Source organism: Microcebus murinus, chromosome 6, assembly GCF_040939455.1.
Source record: "Microcebus murinus isolate Inina chromosome 6, M.murinus_Inina_mat1.0, whole genome shotgun sequence".
NCBI lineage: Eukaryota > Metazoa > Chordata > Mammalia > Primates > Cheirogaleidae > Microcebus > Microcebus murinus.
The window spans coordinates 38,788,506-38,812,217 of NC_134109.1; the positions used below are offsets into that span (position 1 = coordinate 38,788,506).

At 33.7% G+C, this 23,712-nt stretch overlaps 1 protein-coding gene across 7 annotated transcripts in view; it reads right to left on the minus strand.

Moving 5' to 3' along the window:
- The window catches only part of SLC38A6 (solute carrier family 38 member 6), a 61,631-nt gene that overhangs the window by 26,810 nt on the left and 11,109 nt on the right, over positions 1 to 23,712 (minus strand). For 5 of the 7 annotated variants that reach the window (XM_076003986.1, XM_076003991.1, XM_076003990.1 and 2 more), the window contains 3 exons: positions 13,386 to 13,438; positions 9,691 to 9,730; positions 6,864 to 6,905 (listed from right to left, as the gene is read on the minus strand). The exons of 1 other annotated variant lie outside the window; for it this stretch is intronic. In XM_076003986.1, the coding sequence (XP_075860101.1) occupies positions 6,864 to 6,905; positions 9,691 to 9,730; positions 13,386 to 13,438 (135 nt within the window). The remainder of the gene's footprint in view (positions 1 to 6,863; positions 6,906 to 9,690; positions 9,731 to 13,385; positions 13,439 to 23,712) is intronic. One more of the 7 variants, XM_012777640.2, reaches the window with a different exon arrangement.

Below are 23,712 nucleotides of genomic sequence, written 5' to 3' on the forward strand. Positions count from 1 at the left end.
TTCCATCAAATACTAGGAAAAGTTTAGTATGGTTACAGAATATGGAACTCATTTATATATAAATACTTGAGTTTAACATTAACTTAAATGCTTGAATATAGAGAAATCCAGATGATTTGGCATCAAAACTTTAGTTTAGACATTTTGGTTACAGTGTGTTTCTTTGCCTCTCCCTAAAAAGGGATAGAGGTAATAAAAAAAAATTTTTGTTAATGGGAGGTGAACAGGTGGAAGCGGGGAGAAGGGGAAGGGTACACACTTTCATGGTGGGTGCAGGGCGCACCACTTGAAGACTGGACACGCTTGAAGCTCTGGCAGAGCGGGCTGGGGAGGGGGGCAGGGGAAAGATATGTAACCCTAACAATATTTGTACCCACAGAATTTGGGAAAAAATAAATAAATAAATACTTAAAAAAAAACCTTTAGTTTAACAGAGTAAGAATCTATTTCCCCTTGAAGATGAAGTATAAAAAAAGAGTCAACAAGAAAATGTCCATGAAGAATAAAGAAGATACTCTGTCTGCATATTAATTTTATTACTCATTTATATTTCAGGAAACATTTCACTTTCTCCTTGGACCTACAAAAACTAAGAACACAAATGAATGCTAAGTATAAATGGCAAAAATCTGGGGAAAATTTGATTAAAAAGCTCAGTTTAAGAAGAATGTGTATATCTCAATCAAAATATTTGAAAAGTAGCTGAACAATTATAATGCTGTGTGACCACTTAACTTTAGAGAAAAAAAGGATACATACCAGTTTGTGTGTAAATCTGTATGGACATAGACAGTAGTACTCACATGCAAACATACACAGTCAATTTTTTTAGTTAAATAACATGTACTTATGGCAAAGTAAAATTTAGAAGTCAAATAATCATTTCTCTGTAACAAAAAATATACATATGTGTATTTTTTAGTTTATGACTATTTCTTTTTTCCCAGAATACGTATAGCTGTTGAGTAAAACCCATTGAGACATTTCTGCAAACTTTTTTAGTTATGGGGTATCACAATTGACTGTATGTGAAAATCTGTTCTATATTGTTCATATTCTCATAGGGAAAAATGCTATCAATTTGGCACAGAACAGAAGGACGGTTTAGATTAACCTCTTCCACTCAAGGATTTGGAGTCTTTATAATATTTTATTTATTCCAAAGAACTACACACATATGGTGCAATGATGAAAATCATAAATTGAATTTTCTGAAACTGGCCTAGAACTACTTAAATATATTTTGAGGAAAGAAAAAAAGACAAAAGTACTTGAATATAAGGAATGCAGACTTCCTACACAATGTAATGTATTATCTGCCCATCAGTCTTTCTTGCTTGGATTAATCCAACACCACAAGCAATTCTAAAGTTTCAGACATTCATTTCTTTCAGTAATTTCCTATTATTTCTTTTGGATCTTTAGATGTATAAAGCTACAATGAATATGAGATCACATTTCTTTCTAATATACAATCTGTCATTCTTTCCAGAATTTCTATTAGCCCCTGGCTAATCACTTGATCACTTTTATCCTCTGTTACAGCCTTAACTCTTTAGTTTTCAGATGGGAGTCCTATTTCATTAGATTCCAGGTTGAAGAATCATGCATATTTTAAGAAATTTGAACTCACCAAACATGTGTTTCTTTCTCGAAAAAGATCTCAGCATACAAGGTACAAATATAATAAAACATGTAAAATACTGCTTCTTTCTTAGAGAATGTTGGTGTATATTTTAAGAGCTACAAAACCACAATGCTTACTATGGGGGAAAAAAACCCCATCGATTAAGGAAGTAAAACAAAGAAATACACTATTCTATTCACGGTGGAAATGTTTTTTTTCTTAAGCACAAGTAAATTTTCATGTAAGGACGAACACCTTAACACATTATAGTATATATAATACAGAGAAGAAACAAATAAGATTACCAAATATACATTAAGTTGGGAAATATTAATACATCTTAATTAAAGTCACATAAAAAGAACAATCAGTTCAATAAAATCTACAAAGGTTTTAAAGATACAATATTAATAGGAAAGCTCATACATCCATTGTTTTTAACCAAAATTTTTAGTAGATTGAATAGCTGGCTTGCCACACTTTTTGTTTCATATTTTCTATTAACAGATAAAAAAGTCTTTAAAGACTTATCTTAGAGTCCAGTCATAAGCGACAATTTGTAAATGATTTTTGCTGACATCAATATATAGTATAGACTCCTAATACAAGACATGCCATGTTGTACTTGAAATTAATAGCTGTAACAGGGACATCCACAAGAGCCATGCTTATAGTTAAGTGGTTCTGGTCTCCACACCATTGAAGCCAATATTAGTGCTAGAAGATATACCTTGATGACTGGTATTCAGCCATTATGAATCATTGAAATTTCAGCACATTAACTAAATAGGTATTCTTTTCTTCTTCATTTTAAACATAGCTAATAGAACTCAGCATACAAGATACAAATATAATAAAACATGGAAAATACTGCATCTTTCTTAGAGAATGTTGGTGTATATTTTAAGAGCTAAAAAACCACAGTGCTTACTATGGGGAAAAACCCATTATCCAGGGAAGGAAATTAAAAAAATCTGTCAACCTAATCAAAACACAGAAGTTGAAAGCATTCTTCCAAAACCATTTGGAAAAAGCACTTGTTATATTAAGAAATGACTAAAATAGCATACAGTTTGATTAGGCAATAGGAAGTAGCAAGGTACTGATATTGGTTGATCTAATCATAAGGGAGAAAAACAGCGTCTGGGGCAGGGAGGTTGAGAGGAGAGATGGTAGTAACAGAGAAAAGGGGAAGAAACTGTGAGAAGATCCAAGAAAACAGCCTATCTTTTTTTTTTTTTTTGGATGCCTATTATATGCTTGGCAGTATTCTAAGCGATATGCAAATTATTTCCTCATTTAATTTTCACACAAACTTGTGAAGGAGATATTATTTATTTCACAGAACAAATGGAGGCACAAAGAAGTAACTTGTCCAGGCCAATGGGGTGGAAACAGTCAGTCTGGCTTTAGAAACTTGCTCCATTAACTAGTATGCCATGGGAAAGTTTAGGAGCACAGTGAAGAAGTAATCAACCAAAGCAAAGAAAAATAAGGAAAATTTACCAAAAGGACTACTCTTCAGAATTACTTTTTTTTTTTTTTTTAAATCAGCACTTAAAACAAACTTCTTCTGAATGCTGAGTTTAATAGTTGGGTTCAAAGGAAATTAAGAATCTCTATAACATGAAACGACAGTCAGAAACTTAAGGAACACTCAGTTCCCCTTGAGATGTATTTTCAAGGTACTCCATTTCAGTTTTGTACCTGGTTTGGTGAAGTGATTAGTCCAAGACTTAAGGAGTTTCATGATACAACTACTGCATCTACTGCTATGACTCTATTGTATTTACAGCTATGATTATAATTCTGAAGATAAAGTTTTCTATTCTCACATATTTGAATTATTAACTCTCTACTGAAATCTAAAAAATAAAAACAGAAACCAACCCCTCTGCTCCCAAATTCCTATGGACTATTTTCCCCAATACTCTGAAAATACTTCTCAATTTGTCATTAATTAAGCATACAGCTTTAAAAAAAAAAAAAAAAAAGACAAAGCCTTACTGGGAGTTTGGGCCTAAGAAATAATAAGTCTAAAAAGATAATTATCATTTTTGTTAAACATTTAATATAAACATATGAAGACTGGATTACTTGCAGCTATTTTAAAAACAGATTAGGGTTTCAGCACTTGGAGGCAGTTTAGCAATTTCTTAAAGGATCAGTCAGCCCTAAACAAACAGATGTACTTGGGAAGAAATAATAAGTTTGCCTTTCCATCTAAGAGAGATTCGATTTTATTTCAAACGTGTTTTTAGTCATAGTTTATTCTATTCAACTTGTTTTATTAATTTGTTGGTCCCACTAAATGTCTAAATGCCATTGAAATTCTGTCCCTACTCAAATAGTACACAATACAGTCTCTTTTTTAAAAAAAGATCTTTTTTAAAACCTTGAAAACAACATCATTTTCCTAATTCATGCATAAATGGAAATCAAAATATATGGGAGAAAATGTTCTATAACCCTAGAAAAATATGCCTTTGTTTTATCATTTACCAAGACCTTAAATTTGAATAAAAAGTGACCAGAATACCTGCTATTCTGAAAAATGTATAATTTTATAATCAAATTTCAATAGAAATCATTACTAAGAAAAACATTATTTTCAAAACTTTTAAAAAATGACACATTGCCAGTAAATGTTGTCAAATGAGGTACTTGTGAAAAAGACTCTTCTTCCAAATTTCCTGTACTTATCTTAAGTGCTTTCTAGAATTTCTGGACAATACTGCTCGTCTCAAAAAAACTGCAGTTTCACCACAGACACATGGATCAGCAGATGGCGTTGTAACAGCACACCCAATCCCAGTTTCCCAAGAGATAATACAAACTAGTACATGGGAAAGATTCTTTAAAGGAGTACTTCACTACCCTACCAATAAATAAATAAACAAATAAATGAACAAGAGGAGAATAAATTCAAATAGTTACTAACTTACCTAATATTAAATTTTGAATTTGTCAAATACTGAGAATTTGAGGTTTTTATAGTTCTAAACAGAAACCAATCTTATTTATACCTTTCTGTTTATGAGATTTAGAAACTGCCACCTGAGTATGTAAAACGTTACTGGGGTTCTCTTTAAACTTAGATTCTCATCATGAAGTATTAATAACGGCTGCCAGAGTAAAGTTTGTGGATTCTGTACAAGGCTGAAAAATATGGGTCATTCTAGAAATTTCAGGGGGTTTACCTAAGACTACTACTGTTTAGGGTTCTCCTTTTACAATATGTAACAGTGATTAAATCTTAATCTCCTTTAAAGAACTGAGGAAAGAATATGTGCTAACTGTAGCAGTCCTTCATATTTATAAGAGAAAAATAAAAGTTTAACATTCTCTTAGGAGCCGCTCATCTTTCCATTTTGAATTGGGCAAAATATGAAACCAGATATAATATCAATTGACTTTGTTTTTATCAAGTACTTGTAAGAATTAATAGGACTTTCTCTGGCTTGATTAAGCATCTGAGGTGAGGTTAACTGTTTTGATTTCTAGTGATATTCTAGCCTACTGAATAGTCTATCTCAAGAGCTCAAATGAACATGAAACTAACTATTTACCTTAGTTTTTAGGAAAAGAATCACATAATGCAAATCAGAGGAACTATGTGAAAACCACCTATACTTATTTTCTACTACAGTTTTTGATCCTTTTACTAGTTAATTCACCAAATTCAAACTCTCTAAGCCAGAATTCTCTTGCCTGTAATAGCATTAAATATTAAAACCTCCAGATGTCTGTTTTCTGACTTTGTGTCCAGCAGCAATGACTCTCAGCAAATGCTACTCCAGCTCTTGAGGAAATGGACATCAGAGGGCTACCACTGGCTCTGGTCTATTTCAGGCCCCCAATTCATTAGTGTTGGGGAAAGATCAGGAATTGCTTTCAAGTAGTAATTTACTATATGGCTCTCCATTTTCTAAAGGCAAAGATTTCTAGAACCTTAGAATAAGAGTGCTAAATTTAGTGAGTTGTATTTTTTTCCATTATAAAATTTAGAGATTATCTTAAGACTAAGTTTTTCCAATTGATTTGTTAGACCACACTAGTGCCCTGTGACTAATACTTGGTGCCTGATTAATCCTGGGGGAGGAAAAATTTTCTGTGAAGTTCTGACAGTAGATTCTTTCCTAAAGAAACTATATGCCCACTTGTATATTCTGTGATCTTCTCTTCTGGTTGATCAATTGACTCCCTTCTTCCTCTTAAAGGTGTACTAAGCTAGGTCACTAGCTTTTCCCTCTCTCCTTTCTCTCTTATTCCTTCCTTTCTTCCTACAATATTACTTACTGAATGCCTACTATGTGCTAAGTACTAGGGACATAAAGGAATGACCAAATTACTTTGATTTATGGAATATGGAGATGTAGATAAACTGGGTCTTTGCTGAAAGACCCATGGAACAACAAAAAAAATTTTTTTGAGACAGGGTCTTGCTCTGTTCCCCAGGCTAGAATACAGTGGTACAATCATAGCTCACTGCAGTCTCGACCTTCTAGACTCTAGGTATGCTTCCACCTCAGCTTTCTGAGTAGCTGGGACAGGCATGTGTCACCTCTTAGGCTCATTAAAAAAATTTTTTTTGTAAAGACGTGAATCTCACAATGTTGCCCAGGCTAACCTTGAAGTCCTGGCCTCCCATGGAACAAATATTGATTGACAGCAATTCATGATCATTTTACTTTTAAAGGCTTCTCACATTATTTTCATTGATTCATCAGAGGAATTGTATCCCAAGAAAATTGAGAAATGTTTTAATGTTTCAAAGAATAAAGGAGTTAAGAATCATTAATCTAAGACATAATGACCTAATCTGAGAATAATAGACTTAAAAAATATTTCAATATACTTTTTATATATCTTACATAAGATCTAACTCTCCCCAACTTTGAACTTTTAAATTTTTATATAATTCTAAACTAGAATTTTATCATTTATATGGTATATAAAATTGTCTCTTTGAGACAAAAACTTTGAAGTAAAACTTTTACAATTGTCTAATTCATTTAACAAATATTATTTACTGAGTTCTTCTCAGAAACTTGGTAAAAATTAGGAAAACAAATGAAAACACATAGTTCTAAGTTCCCAAAGAACTTAAAAATCCTTAACATTTAATCTTTTCACAGCTTTTCAAATATTTACTATGTCATGGCAGAAAGAATAAAGGCCAACACAGTGAGTTTTGAATTTAAGCTTCATTACAGAGTAGAGGTGAGCAAGTTACCTTCTCTGCACAAGTTATCTTCTCTGCACGCTGATTTCTTCTCTATAAAATAAGAATATCATCTACCTTGAAAAGTTGTTATAGGTATAAAGTGTCTAGTAGAATGCATGACTTAACTAGAATCTACTACATTATTTTTCAGTTCTAAACCACCACTGCAAAAACTCAGATCATTTATACCACTAATAAATACACTGTCTTCTAAAAATAATGCTATCTGAACTATATTATATGCAGATAGGTACTTGAGATGTGAAAAATCCAATTTGATGCTATTTCATATAATCTTATAAATATCCAATGTATTTCCAATTAATAAAGAAAAGTCAAAATCCATTTTGAAGAAATAACTTTAAGTCATATGCACAGTATATTAAAGATCTTCCCAAATAATTATGTTGTTTCTTCTCAAGCATATATGGTCTAATAACTGTTCAGGAGTTCCACAGACTTAATATATATCAATCAAGAAACTACTTTTTGTGGCTCACGCCTGTAATCCTAGCTCTTGGGAGGCCGAGGCGGGCGGATTGCTCAAGGTCAGGAGTTCAAAACCAGCCTGAGCAAGAGCGAGACCCTGTCTCTACTATAAATAGAAAGAAATTAATTGGCCAACTGATATATATATAAAAAAAATTAGCCGGGCATGGTGGCGCATGCCTGTAGTCTCAGCTACTCGGGAGGCTGAGGCAGAAGGATCACTCGAGCCCAGGAGTTTGAGGTTGCTGTGAGCTAGGCTGATGCCACGGCACTCACTCTAGCCTGGACAACAAAGCGAGACTCTGTCTCAAAAAAAAAAAAAAAAGAAAAGAAAAAAAAAAAAAAAAAGGAAACTACTTTTTAGGACTAGATTTCTTAGATATTAACCTAAGAGGCTGCCCTAGGGGTAGTCTCAAGAACTGAGGTTCCCCTTTCTTAGTGACAAAGAATAGCATCTACGGAGGCTTTTAGGGTAACAGTTACTGATTAGTTGGCCAGGTGTGGTGGCTCATGCCTGTAATCCTAGCACTCCGGGAGGCTGAGGCGGGTGGATCGTTTGAGCTCAGGAGTTCGAGACCAGCCTGAGCGAGAGCGAGACTCTGTCTCTACCAAAAATAGAAAACATTTAGCTGGGGATGGTGGCACATGTCTAATCTAAACAAAATGTGATAGTTCTTAGTACCTATACAGAGAGGATAATGAGGGATAGAAAATATCAAAATATACATTCATATTCAGAAACATTTTCAGTATACAGTTAAGGAATACACATTTGCTAAATAAAAAATTATTTTAAAACATCTTAAAATCAATGACATTATATAAATTCATAAAGGAAGAGACTGACTTCTATCATCAAGTGTGAAGCAGTGTAAGGAGAAAATTATTTGGTATACCATGCAAGAAAGGATTCTACTCATTTGATAAATTATTTTTTTATGAAAAAGAATTAAAACATGAATATTCAGGATTCCAAAAGAATGGTGAGCAAAATTCATTGATGGAATGTTAATTTTTCCTTGACCCAAAAACCCATTGATGATGGAATCAGAGTATCAGAATTGAATTTTACTAAAATGTTATCTTTAAATTATTTTAAACTGTTACATGTAAAAAATAAGATGAAAATGTCCTCATGGCTGGGCACGGTGGCTCACGCCTGTAATCCTAGCACTCTGGGAAGCTGAGGTGGGCGGATTGCTCAAGCTCAGGAGTTCAAAACCAGCCGGAGCAAGAGTGAGACCCCATCTCTACTAAAAATACAAAGAAATTAATTAGGATAGGTATATACAAACATAACAAGTGAGATGTGCAACGTTTGGGGGATGGTCACACTTGAAGCTTTGACTTGAGGGGGGAGGGGAGATTGGGCAATATACATAACCTTAATATTTGTACCCCCATAATATGCTGAAATAAAAAAAAAAAGAAATTAATTGGCCAACTAAAAATATATAGAAAAAATTAGCCGGGCATGGTAGTGCATGCCTGTAGTCCCAGCTACCCGGGAGGCTGAGGCAGGAGGATCGCCTGAGCCCAGGAGTTAGAGGTTGCTGTGAGCTAGGCTGATGCCACAGCACTCTAGCCTGGGCAACAGAGTGAGACTCTGTCTCAAAAAAAAAGAAAAAAAAAAAAGAAAATGTCCTCGGATCATACCTTCTGTAAGATCCAACTTTGTGTATTTTCCTTTAAGGTAATAGCAATTATTTAACACTCCAGTCAATGATAAAAGAAAATTAAGATATTATTCAGCATTATGCAACTTCTTTACAACATATGCATACATGATTCCCATACTTTAGATTTAAATGTTTAATACATTTAGTCAATAGCTGTCTACAATCAACAGTAATTTTATTTCTACATAGTTCTTAATATTGAGATTGACAGGGCACAGTGGCTGCCACCTATAATCCTAGCACTGTGGGAGGCTTAGGCAGGAGAATCGCTTGAGGTCAGGGGTTTGAGATCAACCTGAGCAATAGTGAGATGCTGTCTCTATTAAAAATAGAAAAAAATTAGCTGGGCAACTAAAAAAAAAAAGAGAAAAGAAAAAATTAGCCGGTGTGATGGTGCACACCTGTAGTCCCCGCTACTCAGGAGGCTGAGGCAAGAGGATTGCTTGAGCCCAGGAGTGTGAGGTTGCTGTGAGCAAGGCTGACACCACGGGCACTCTAGCCCAGGCAACAGAATGAGACTCTCTCTCAATAAATAAATAAATATCTAAAGACACCTATGCCTATGGAGGTTCAGGTTTCCAGCTAGACCTATAGTAAGGCAAGAAACCAAAGGAAGGAAATTATTTCCATCACATCTAAGCCTAAGAGGTCCACTTTCAATTGCTTACCTCCAATATTCTGAATTATTATGGTGCCTGCCACCACCACCTATAAAAGAACAAATATATTCAGAAGATAAAAGGTGAAATAACAATTAGTATTTTATTAATATCAAATAACTATTACTAAAAAACAGATGCATAAGTCATGAGTGAAGAGAAATTGGAAAGTAAATTTTGTCATTTATAATACATAAAATTAACAATCATCACATTAAAAAAGCCTTTCTTTTATAGTTCCATGGTTACTATAAAGAACATTCTTAAAATTTTTCTTGGCAGTCATTTTTAAATAGTTAAAAATATTAAAAGCTAATAATAGTCATTATCAAAGTAAAAATAATTAAAATTCAATCTATGGGGTAGGTGTGTCATTCTCTCTTTCTTACTGGTTTTACTACACTGCTTTAGTAGGGAGACAAAGACAAATTGGGATATGCTGTGCCAATCCTGTATTGCCTAAAAAGAAATGATATCATTTTCTGAGTATATCAGCTTAGCATACACCCAGCCTTTGAACATCTCAGTCCCAGGGTTTAATAAAGACTAGAGCAGAAAATTCTAAAGCCCAAATACTCTCAGTTCCTGAAAATGTAGGCAAAATACTTCCAACACAAAAATGTGATATAAGTTGAGCGTAAGATAATAGAAGGTGGCAAGAACTGTAGTATATTGGAGAACTCCTCCCCTTTCAAAATGGGGCAGCTGCTACTCAGCTCTGGCCAGTTGATGGCATCTGAGAATGTGGATCTAATATAAGCAGATCTTCTGATTTTTCAAGGAAAGTCAGAGATTGAATTGTTTTCAAATTTTCATGACTCTTAGTTGGTAACTAGTTAAAAATAAAAAAGATTTGAGCCAAATAAAATTCAGTCTGCAGGCTTGGTAGCTTATCATCTTTGATGAGATTCCTAGGAAACTCAAGGTAGTCAGATACACTCAGAGGAAATTGTAAAACATTGTGCTTCTACTTGGGCCTTTCAATCACTCAAATCTTGGTGGATCAGAACTTTTAATGTATGTTTGGAGCTGATTAGCTAGCTAGCATCATTCCATCCTACATGGACTGAGAACAGATCATCCTTCAGGCCCATCTCTAGTAGGAATTCTATCAATGGCAGAGCAGAAACAATCTAAGTTACTGGGTCCTAGGGGTGTTGGGGTTTGCAGAAGAGGGGTAATGGTATAAAAATTTAGCAAGGTGTCTTTGGAAATATGGTAGTTGCCACTCTAACATTATCCAGAAGTAACTTTGCATCTCAATCCATGTAAAAATTAGTTTCAATATGCCAGTTATTTGTGTAAAGACTATTTTGAACTTGTGTATACTCTCTTCAGTACAAATGATACCTAGTGTCAGCTATATATACAATTTGGATTTCTACTCTATTAATATATTGCAAAATGCAATGATACCAACTTATTGATGATTATTTTTCCATTCTTTGGCTGAATTTAATTATTCACTACCTAGAAAACCAGAATATCTATCCACCTACCTACATATCTACTTACTTACTTATATCTTCAGTGCCTGGCACAGTGCATAGCACATAGTATTTTATCAATAAATATTTGTCTGGTGAGTACACATCAATTTATAGACACTTTAAAAATCTTCCTTAAAAGGTTAAAAACACTTCAAAAATATTTGTTTTCATTCTCAGAACAATATTATCCTATCATATATCATATTTATATCATATCTAGAGAGAAGGAAATAGGTAAGTTTCAACCCAATTGTGGAAGTGGGGAGGAAATATAGAAAGAAACACTCCTCCTCATTCAGAGTATGCTTGTCTAGTGCACCTGCCTACTATGAATAGGGTACATATATTAAAATGATAATGCAACTACTCTAGGGTTGTAGGAAAAGGAGACTCTCAAAAATCCATACTTTTTTAGGCTTTGCTGCTATGCAAGGACTGCGGGAAATACTAACGTGAGATGATAGCGATGCTGGTGTGATACTTAGAGTCATGTTTACAGATTATTCTAAATTATTTGGAGAATTTTCTTATACAAATACATTTTCTTCTTCTTCCTTGGTGACCGATGTAGGATATTGACCACTGTTTACACTAAACATTCTGATTTCTAGAAAAGAGTAATTATTACTAAGGATGATTAATAAAATCCTTTACCCTCAAGTTACATATTCTGTTTTGTTCAAGTTTCAGGTTATTAAAGTCCAAGTGATGATGCTACATAGTATATGATTTAAACATTCTCTTTTGTACTTTAAAAACAAAATTAACTGGAATGTAAATACAGATTTTCGTCCCCATTACATAACTATATCTTTTCCTCCAAGATTCACTTATTAGAAGTTAGTTTAACCATCTGCAAACATAGTATCCTTTTAGATTAAAAACAAAATAAACCAAAAGAAAGTTAAGTATTTGAGGTAGTACAAATGTTAATTAGCTCAATTTAGCCATTCCACAATGTATACATATTTCAAAACAACATGTTGTATGTGATAAAATTAATTCTAATTTGTCAATCAAAAAATAAACACACAAGCAACAGATTTACAAACAAAAGGAAAAATTCCTATTTGGAACCAAAATTAATATGGGTTTTAGAAGTATAGTAGCTCCTCAGAAATTTAAAAAAAAAAAAGCTATAGCACTGACAGTAATGTTTAACTCCTGATTATCTATGGAAGAAGACAGTGTTTTTCCCTATCTCTTAAACAGTTTAGTATGTGCATCACAAATGAGTGCTAGTGCCCAAGACAAATTGCTATTATTTGTCTTATTCTGAGCAAGAAAAGCAGTAGACTTAGAGTCTGGAGTCCTAGGATGTAGTACTGATTTTATGTAATTGTTAATAAATAGGCCCCTTAATTTCTCTAGTCCTTAATTTCCTCACCTATAAATGAGAGGGAGGATAGCTTGATAATCTTTCAGCACTGTTCAACTCTTAAGTGATATGATCTTCTAATGACTGGTTCTGTATATAGCCATGCTATAATTTTGATTCTAAGCTGCTTTCTTCTCCTGTCTTTATGAGGATTTACTCAAGAATACAATCAAAATTAATATGGAAAAGTTAAAATGGGCCATTGTTACTCTTTTAAAATTCTTCATGTCATTGAGCTCCTTCATTGGGGTGAAAATGTACTAAAAGAGTTGAGTGTTGGCCGGGCGCGGTGGCTCACGCCTGTAATCCCAGCTCTCTGGGAGGCCGAGGCGGGCGGATTGCTCGAGGTCGGGAGTTCAAAACCAGCCTGAGCAAGAGCGAGACCCCGTCTCTACTATAAATAGAAAGAAACTAATTGGCCAACTAATATATATAGAAAAAATTAGCCGGGCATGGTGGCTCATGCCTGTAGTCCCAGCTACTTGGGAGGCTGAGACAGAAGGATCGCTTGAGCCCAGGAGTCTGAGGTTGCTGTGAGCTAGGCTGACGCCACAGCACTCACTCTAGCCTAGGCAACAAAGCGAGACTCTGTGTCAAAAAAAAAAAAAAAAAAAAAAAAGAGTTGAGTGTTGAACTTACTCATGTATTTTTTAGGAAGGGTGCAGAGAGAGATTTCTTCTCTTTCTCTGCCTGCTCCCATCATTCTGTCTTATCTCACTTTACTTGCCTTTTATTCCCCTAATGTCTTTCTCCTATATATGCTTGTCTGTTTTAACTTGAAACTGAAGCAAAAAATGTCACTTTGGGTTTTGGATACAATAAAGAGAAAAAATTACCTTTCCAGGTAATCCAAATGCAAAGAGTCCAAGATCTTCATAAGATGTTACAGCTGTTAAGATAAATTACATTTTTCACTTTTACTTTTATTTATGTGCCAGGCCTCAAAAGGAATAAAGTTAATTTTACTACTACAAACTGAGCACACTATAATTCTTATGACCCAAGTCATTCAGGACTAGACAGAAATATAAGACACGAACATCTTTGAATAAAGGCAATTGTGAAAAAGAAGGCTAGATTTAACTGAGTATTTTACGTAAAGGTCTTTGATAATTTTCTTCATCAAATCGTTAACTTTCACCCCAAAGTATAACCTACAAAGCCTATGATTTTCAGATGTCTTTGTATTATACAATGTCTTTTTTTCAGTAGTGATGGTTTTTACTTTTTAAAAAATCACTGATTCCTTTTATTATGTTCCGTTAATGTATCTTACGTTCTGAAAAATTTTATCTGTCAAGCTGTACATATTAATAATTATTTCCCCCTTTAATAAGCAAAGTTTCTGACCATTATATGGTAACTAATGTGGACACACAAAATTAATGTAATTTTGGTCACCAACTAATAACTATCTATCTATGTGACATCTCTCTGTATTTATTTTTAGTTAATCTGTATAAGCTGATCATGGGTAAATTTGTGATTTCTCTTAGGCATTCTGAAATACTGAAAGTAGCTCAAACAATCCCAATATCAATTTTGAAAATGTCTAGCTATTTAGATCTACCTGCTTTATAGCTATTGGATGGTCAGACTAAATTTATAGAAGTAACCATTTTTTGTGAAAAATTTTGAAGACGTATGGTCTGTAAAGATTGGGTCCTCTTAGAATAGGTAGAACTTTTAAAGTTGTCTGACAACCACTCAGGCTGCATTAATTAAAATGGGATAACTACTCAAAAACACCCTCACTTCTCACTACATAGTACCTGCATAACTGTCCTAATGTAAGTTTTCATTGGCGATGGTTTCTAAAAACTGGATATATAAATAAAGTTAGATAAAATATAGTAGTTGTATCATACTTTCAGAGACATTCACTTTTCCAGGTGCCTAGGATGATGATTGTGTTCATGAAAGAAACAATACTCTTATCTCATAATTAGTAGGGTATAAAGTTTCTTTTTTCATCATAAAACAGTATTAAATTACATTCTCCTGTCACCTGTTCAAGAAGTATGGTCATAGAAAAGATGAAAATTAAATGGCTCATAAAAGAACCAAATTTATGTCCTTAGACTATATAGCTTCATGTTTTAACTAGCGGTGGTGTCACTATTTGTATAATCCTATAGTTTGAAAAGTGCTTTACCTTATAGTGCTTACACTAAAGAGAAGCAGAATAGTAGATACTAAAGCTGGTACAGCAATACATATCTCCTATGTATATTAAAGATATAGCTTATCATTTTTCAAAACCAGTTTTAATATATCCTCTCAAGATATACATGGATTTTCTTTCAACTGCCACTACATTAACAAAAAACTCCTCTGTACTTTCAGAACCAAAGACCTCTAGGTATGTAAAAATGAGCATTTTAAAAACCATATATGGTCTTTACGTATTATAACTACAAAGTCAGAAAAATATAAGTAGCATACTGAAAAAATAAGGAGTTTTACTAATTAAGAATGAAAGTTTTAACTTTATTATCAGAGTTGATCGAAGAATTTGGAAACTTTTTGAACGATACGGCTCTTTTAGACAATGTTTTTACATACTGCTAAATATAGTGCATGAGGACAATTTGGCTTTGATCTTGGGATACATAACTTGATTATGAGTAGGAATTTTTATGCTTTAATAATAAAAGACTTCAACAATAATTTTACAGGGGTATATTTTGGATATACTTTAGAGCATATAATTAAGAAACAGAGTTACAAAATTAAGAACAGGAATTTTTTCCTCCAATGTGAATTGCTAAAATTCTTCTTTCAAATACATATATTCTAAAGTAAATGCCATCACAAAAATAATTATTTTAATCAATAAATCTTTACTTTTTTAAAAAAAACATTCTTAGACTTAATTGATAATGTATATGGACACAATTCTTTACATTTAACATTCCAAAGCCTTGGTATTATATTAGAGCTGAAAATTATCTAAATATTAGCTTCTCTCTAATTTGGCATTGAGAAGGTAATTTTGTTACATATTAGGTGAATCAAGTCTACAGAGGATCTCTGATCTGTCACCCTGAGGCATGAGATTAAAGAAATATCACTGTATGTTTTTAGCACCCCTTTTATATTACAGTTAAATGTGTTCATTCTTTCTTAAGAAAAACTTTCCTTCCAAGAATTTAAAGCAAGGATGCTTTTCAGTGTCACATATGGGAATATATCAAATACCTGCTTTTCAAATGACCTATTTTGCATCAGTCAGTGAGCAAATTATCAACACAATACTTATCAAAAAGTTCAATTGGGGTTTGTTTTATTTTTAAACAGCATGAAATAAGTATAGATTGTATATTTAGTAAACATGAAAAGCAAATACGCTTACTATGAGCAACAATCATAAGACTAAAAGATTCCAAAAGGAATTGATATTTCAGTTATCTAAATTTAAATAAATTAAACATTTATTTTTTCTTTAAAAAATTAAAATACAATCTTTAATGTTGCAGAAAATATCAAACTAACAGCTTAATGAAGACAGTTTTAATTGCAACTCTGACAATAATGGAATACGTTTTAGCAATCTCAAATTTGCTCTCTGGGTCTATTATTTTTTAGTTTTATAAAAATATCTCTCTATATAACAAATGTCAGAGTTGAGAATGAAACAAGTATTAGACTCTTAAAATGGAGACTGAGTACAGTGCTCAAGTCCTAATTCTAGCTTTCCAGTCAGCATGTCTGGCTAGTCACTCAGTTCTGTCACTGTCATCAGACTTCTTTTATGTTGCAAAAATTAGAAGCACTTTTCCATGCCTGAGACGACATGAATATGAATAATGGCTTTTGGATTAACACTGATGCTTTACTAAAATAAAATGTGTACACAGTCAGCCAAATGCTTTATCTCCACATATTCATTTTTAATGGTTTTCTGGAACATCCTGACATATAAACCATACTAGTTGAATACTTTTAAAGTTCTGTTCTGTCATTTGGGCCATTTCTTAAAATGCTGGTAACAGTAAAAAGTGGTACTGACTGTTCAAATCCAATATGAACAATGAACCTTTAAAATATTTAAAACATTTGACACCTGGGAGCTTGTCTTAGGAAATAAAACTAAAATCAAGAGAAATCATTATATGCAAAGGTACTCATCATGGCATTGTTCACACTGGAAAAATAAAACTAATCTAAATGTTCAACAATGGGAAATAGTTATATAAATTATAGTAGGTATACCTGATGGAATAATATGTAATAATTAAAAACTATGTTTATAACATGAAAGATGCCAATATTATTTTAAGAGAAAAAAATACATAAAGAGTGGGATTGAATCATACACAAATGGTAATAATGATTGTTTAGTTTTTATTTTCTTCCTTCTTTTTTAGGGGGTAGAGGTTTCAAATATTCTACAGTGATTATAATGGAAGTAGTGGAACTTTATTTTTGTTTTGTTTTATAGAGAATGAATCTTGCTCTGGCTGGTGTACAGTGGCCCAATGAAAACTCATTGCAGCCTTGAACTCCAGCGCCAAGCAATCATTCCACGTCAGCCTCCTGAGTAGTTGGGATGACACAGGCACGTGCCACCATGCCTGGTTAATTTTTAAAATTTTTAGTATAGAAGCGGTCTCTTACTATGCTGCCCAGGCTGGTCTTGAACTACTGACCTCAAGTATTCCTCCCACCTTGGCTTCCCAGAGTGTTGGGATTACAGGCGTGGGCCACTGTGCCAACTGGAACTTCATTTTTTAAAACCACATTATTTGAGTAATTCCATTTCTTCTACCAAATATCTGATAGGTTTTATTTAAGATGTAATTTTAATTTTCTCTGGTGTTTAGTGTTGAAGTATTGCTTGGTCTGCTAACAGGGGATATTCTTTTCGGCTCTTTCCTGAGATCAACATCTTATGAAAGATGTTTTGAGAGATACAAAAATAAGATGTGGTGATGACTAGTCACATTAACAGCATATTCCTACAGAACAGGAATAACATTAATTATGAAATTAATTCAGTCTTTTACAGGAATTCATATAAACAGTACTTGGCACAGCCCTTAAATAAACAACTGAAAGTAATCATTAACAATTTATTTTAGGAAATTATTTTTTGATATTAAAGAAATCAATACTATGTTTTGAGGGGACAGAAAGGCTATAAATCTTAATCAAGTAAGTTGAAGGAAATTTCTTCTTTAATGTACCATCAAGGCACACTTTAGTGCTATTTTGGCTAGATCAAGAGTAGGGCCTCTATAGGAATCATTTGGAAAGCTGCTTCCCATGAAATAGTGGAATATTTCCAGCTAGTTACTCCAGTGTTCTGTCTGCTTTGCATTTTTTCCTCAATGAAACAGGACAATTAATAAACTCTGGTGATAGTACAAAGCCCAAGTTTCAGCAGCAGCAATATTATCTTTGGATTTGGATTAAGAGCCATGAGTTATTCAAATACAGTTCAACTCGCAGAAAGTTGGCCCTTTGGAAGATACCCTTATTATTTTGAAATTCTTGTCTTTCTTGTGTTTTCTATCACTTTCTTCCAGACTTTTTTCTTAGTAATAGTGCCCATTCAAGTCTTTCATTTTTTGAATATTCATTATGCAATTTAATTGCCACTTCTGATCTTTCTTAATATGTGTTTAAATGTCAGTGTACCAACTGAAATGTGGCATGATTTTAGGGTATTTCCACGCAGTAACAGAAAACAGAATGCTAGAATACTAGGAACAGTCTATCAGGTGGCACAGAGACTGTGATATTGCATGCATTTAGGGGGATCTGGCATCTCGGTATACTACTTAGCTCTCCAGTGAACAAAATTTACATAGTCATATGCTATAAAAGTTATTCATTAGTTTTCAACTTTTAGATTCAACCTATAGATACAAATACAAACATCTTAAATATGATTACAAAACAGAAAGTAAATATTGTCAACCCTGACAATGTCAGGGTACAGCAGACAGACTATGGGAAATAGGGAGAGAGTAGGTAAAAGAAAAGATAGGAGCACTGACATCATATAAGGCACAGAGTCAAAAGATACTGGTTAAAATAAAGCTTTAAATGTATTATTTAGAGTTACACAATAATCCATGAAAGAACAATTGAATACAAACTAATGACAGTTAGAAAGGGGAAGGGGAAGGATTAGTGTACCTGAGCTAAATCTTCACCTTTTGCAATGAAGAGTCAAAAGACAATCTCTTAAATCAATAAATAACAGATTACTATTTAGACGTAGAAACGTCATTACCTAAAGAATTAAAAACAAAAAACTCTTTAAATGTAGTGAGCTCTGGGAAGTGGAATAGAAGTAGGGAAGAATGGGTGGGGAACTGCTCCACGTCCTACATAAGTGCGCATATGCATACACACATGCGAGCATATATTACTTTTGATAAAAACAAAAAGGGAATATTAATTTAAAAATATGTTTAACCCTGTAGAGACTCACACCCATCCTTTCCTGTAGCCCAACAACAAAAAATTCAGCTTCTGCTCAAGAAAGCACTTACTCTAACGTCAAAGCAAACACTATGAAAGAATCACTATGAGTAGAGCACACACACAATCTAGCCCAGGGTTTTTCAACATTGCTGCTACTTACTGGCCCAGATCATTCTTGTGGGGGGCTGTCCTGTGTGTTGTAGGGTGCTTAGCAGCATCCCTGGCCTTTACTCACAAGATGCCAATAACACCTCACCTCACTCCACTTTCCCTATCCCCAGGTGTGAAAAGCAGAAATGTCTCCAGACACTGCCAAATGCCCCGGGAGGTAGAAAACAAGATATTTATTAGTAAAAAGAATGAGACAGGACACTAATCCACTGAAGATGGAGCCATATAATAAACGCACTGAATTAACTGTGGGTCTATTAATTAATGTTCACTAATCAAAAGAAGAAAAAGATGAAAGAAAATGTAGTTTGGACAGTTGAGTACCATTCTAAACAGTAAGCAAATGTTCACAGTGAACTTTGAAATGGTATGAATGTATTGTCTTTCAATCAGTTTAAGTTCTTGTGTGCCTCTCACAGTGGGAGCATCTCACAATGCTGAATGGAATTCATCATGACCCTAAAGCAATCCATAGCCTTCATATGATACCCAAACCAATGCTTGGGTAGAGTGGGGGATCAGGGAGAGGCTGTCAGCTCTTCATTGATAAATGATATTAAATATTCTATTTTATAAGCTATATAAGGAATTTTTAAAGATAACTTTACCTATACATAATTTTTGCCTTAGATGTTAATTTTCTAATCTCTCTATAGAGCTAATACATCCATCTAACCCTTACCCATAGATTCAGATTTTATTAAATACCCTCTGTGTGTCAAACACATGGCAGAAGCTATGAAGACAATGGTTAATAGTTTGAATAAACATTACATTTTCTAGGAATACAATTACCATGTAAATGAAAGAAAGACTATAAGTTGTTTTGTTTGGAACTTTGCCAAAAAGTATTTCCTAAATGGAAAATCACATCACCAAGAGCATTTACTTTGTTTTTGTTTCTCCTTTATTTTACAGTTATAGTATTATATTATATATAAGTAGTATATTAGTTTCCTATGGCTTCTGTAACAAATTATCACAAACTCGGTGGCTTAAAACAACAGAAATTTACTTTCTCACAGTTCTGGAGGCCAGAAGTCCATAGTCAGTTTCATGGGGTCAAAATCAAGGTTTCAGCAGGGTTATGCTTCTGAAGGCTTCAGAGAGAATCCATTCCTTGTCTCTTCCAGCTTCTGGTAGCTGTTGGCATGCCTTAGTTTCTGGTCATATCACTCCAATCTCTGCCTCAGTGATCACATTGCCTTTTCCTCTTCTGTCCATGATCTTCCTCATGATATATGTGACTGAATTTAAAGGTCACCAGGATAATCCCCATCTCAACATCCTTAACTCAGTCACATCTGCAAAGTCCTTTTTTGCCATATAAGGTAATGTCCACAGGTTCCAGGGATTAGGAAGTGGCTATCTTTTAGGCGGCATTATTCAGCCTAACTACAGGTAGGTTATAATATCTATGGGAGTTTCATTTCAGATAGTAAAGGGAGCATTTAGAAAACATTTGTTATAAAAGAAAGTATTGAGAATCATTGCTAAAGTAGATTTATACTTAAAAACTTTGCCTTTAATGTGGAACACAAAAGGGTCATTTCACTCCTTTATTTCTTTATCATTACTAGAAATTAAAATATTCATAAAGAATGCAACCTTCTTTAGAAAGAGGAATATAGGGGACTATATTCTCTTTCTCAGAAAAAGAGGCTATGTTCAGCTCCAGGAAGCACCAAAATTCTCTTTGGAAGTGAAAAGTGGCGAATTCCAATATCAACTTGACTCTTTCAATAACCTCAGTGGCTTCTCACTGCCTCAGCAAAACCCCCAAATTCTTTAGGATCTAAGATTAACTCTTCAGTTTAATTTTTTCCTTTATACCTTGTATGCTAGTAACAGTGAACTATTTTTGGTACCTTAAATATAACATGCAATATATGTCTTTGAATCTTTGCACATGCTAGAAGATTCTCTCTTGCCTTGCCTGCTAGTCAAATTCCTTTTCAGCTCAGTTCTCTAGGAATACTTACCTTCACCCTCCAATTTAGACAAGACTAATCACTCCCTTCTCTGAGTTAGCACTATACCTTGCATATATTTAAATTGTTACATTTATCACACTGCATTATAAATTATTTGCTTATGTATTTTCTCTCCTATTAGACTATGACTATTTTCAAGGAAGTAACTGGTTCTTATTTATCTCTGTATTACTAATAGGTAAAAGAATATTGAATGAATGAATCCCTATCCTGCACTTCAGTTCTAAGACCTGTCTACCTACATTTACTTCAAAGTCCATATATCCAAAACTGAATTCCATTTATTTTGAACTACCTCCTCTGACTGTGTTCCAATCTCCATTAATGACCCTATCATTAAGCCAGTGGCCCAAGGCAGAAATCTGAAAGATAAATCAGACATCTCTTTCTCCCTTACTCTTCACATTTACTTGGATATCAGCTCCTCTCAACTATAACTCTCCCCCAAACCCCATTTCTTAACCTGTTTCTTTACTCTGTTCACCTTGCTACTACCTTGGTTCAATCCCTGTTTTATTCTTAGACTTTTGTAACAGCTAGCCCTGACTGCTAATCTACTTAGGTACTATTAGTGCAAATTAGAACTAGACTAAATGACAAAGGCGCTCCCTTCACACACAGGAATAAGAAAAAGGCTTCCATCCTGAACAGGATCCTGAGGGCAAACATGACCTGGAGAACGGGCTATACATTTGTGAAAAGAACTACTCCAATCTAAAGGTGGTATATTTGCTGCTCATTTGGTATCTTGGGAATCCCCTTCACTTTCTCCTATGTTAGATTCTCTGTTTTTTTGCTACTATCCAACTTTGGTAAAGGATATCCTTTATTGCTCACTAAATAAGGGTGCATAGGAGATAATTTTTTGAGATCTTGCATATATGAAAATGTCATTGGTCAAACTTCACACTTAAATGATAGTTTGGCTGAGTATAGAATTCTATATTGAAATCATTTTCCCCAAGAATTTTGAAGGTATTGTTTTACAGTCTTCTAATTTACAGTATTATTTCTGGGCAGACCTTTGCAATTATGGTTCTTGATTCATTGTCTGAAAATGTTTTTGTTTCTTCCCTTGTAAATTTTTAGGATATAATCTTTATAACTGGGTTTCTGATCATTCACAATGTGTCTTGGTAAGAATTATTTTAAAAGTATTACACTGGATACTACAAGGAACCCTTTTAATCTGGAAACTAATTTCCTTAAGTTACATCATTCTTTTTTGTATTATTCTGTTGATAATTTTCAACCATCCCATTTATCTTTTTTTTTTCTTTGTAGAATTCCTATTATTTGCATGTTGGACTTCCTGGACTGATTCTCTAATTTTCTTATCTTTTCTCTCCCACTTTCCAATTCTTTGTGTTTTTTTTTTCCCTCATAGGAAATTTCCTTAACTTTTCCAACCCAACTACTAAATTAATTTTATTTTTGACTTTCAAGGCTCTTGTGTTTTCTGAACATATCCTTTTTATAATTTCTTTTTCTTGTTTTAAGGATACAATATCTTTTTTCATTCTCTGAAGTTATTAAATATAGTAATTTTTAAAAAGTTTTCCTCTGGTCCCTGCATTATCTGTTTCCTCTTCTCCTCTGAGTTTGTTTCTTTTCTTGTTTGTGTTTTTTTTTAATAGATCTTATTTTTAGTGCAATTTTAGGTTCACAGCAAAATTGAGCAGGAAGTACAGAGAATTCCCATATACCTTCTGCCCCCACACAGACAGCTTCCCCAACTATTGACATCCCACACCAGAGTGGTACATTTGTTACAATTGATGAACCTACATTGACATTATCACACAAAGTTCATAGTTTACGTTAGGGTTCATTATTGGTGTTACACATTCCATGGGTTTTGACAAATGTATAATGACATATATCTACCATTATAGTATCATACAGAGTCATTTCACTACTCTAAAAATCCTCCTTGTTCTGCCTATTCATCCCTTCCTCCCTGCTAATCCCTGGCAACCCAGTGATCTTTTTACTTTCTCCATAGTTTTGCCTTTTCCAGAATGTCATACACTTAGAATCATACAGTATGTAGCCTTTTCAGACTGGTTTCTTCATTTTTTTATTGTATATGTTTAATGTATGCAACATGATGTTTTGATATACACAGTGATACGATTACTACAGTCAAGCAAATTAACATATCTATCCTCTCATATAGTTATGTTTCCTTTCCTTTTCCTTCTTTTCTTTTCTCTCTCTCTCTCTCTCTCTTTCTTCCTTGTGGTAAGAACACCTGAAAACTATTCTTTTGGTAAATATCCAGTAAAAAATATAATATTAACTATAGTTATAGTGCTGTACCTTAGATCTGCAAATTTATTCATCCTATATAACTGCAACTTTATACCTTTGCTCAACATTTTCCCATCCATAACCCCTGTCGTATTGTTTCTATACATTTGACTTTTTTAGATTCCACATGTAAGTGAGATCTCGCAGTATTTTCATAGTGTATATGAAAGTAGACTCTAGAGTTAGGCTGCCTAATTCAAATATTAGCTCTTTTAACTAACTAGCTGTACTACTTTGAGCAAGCTAC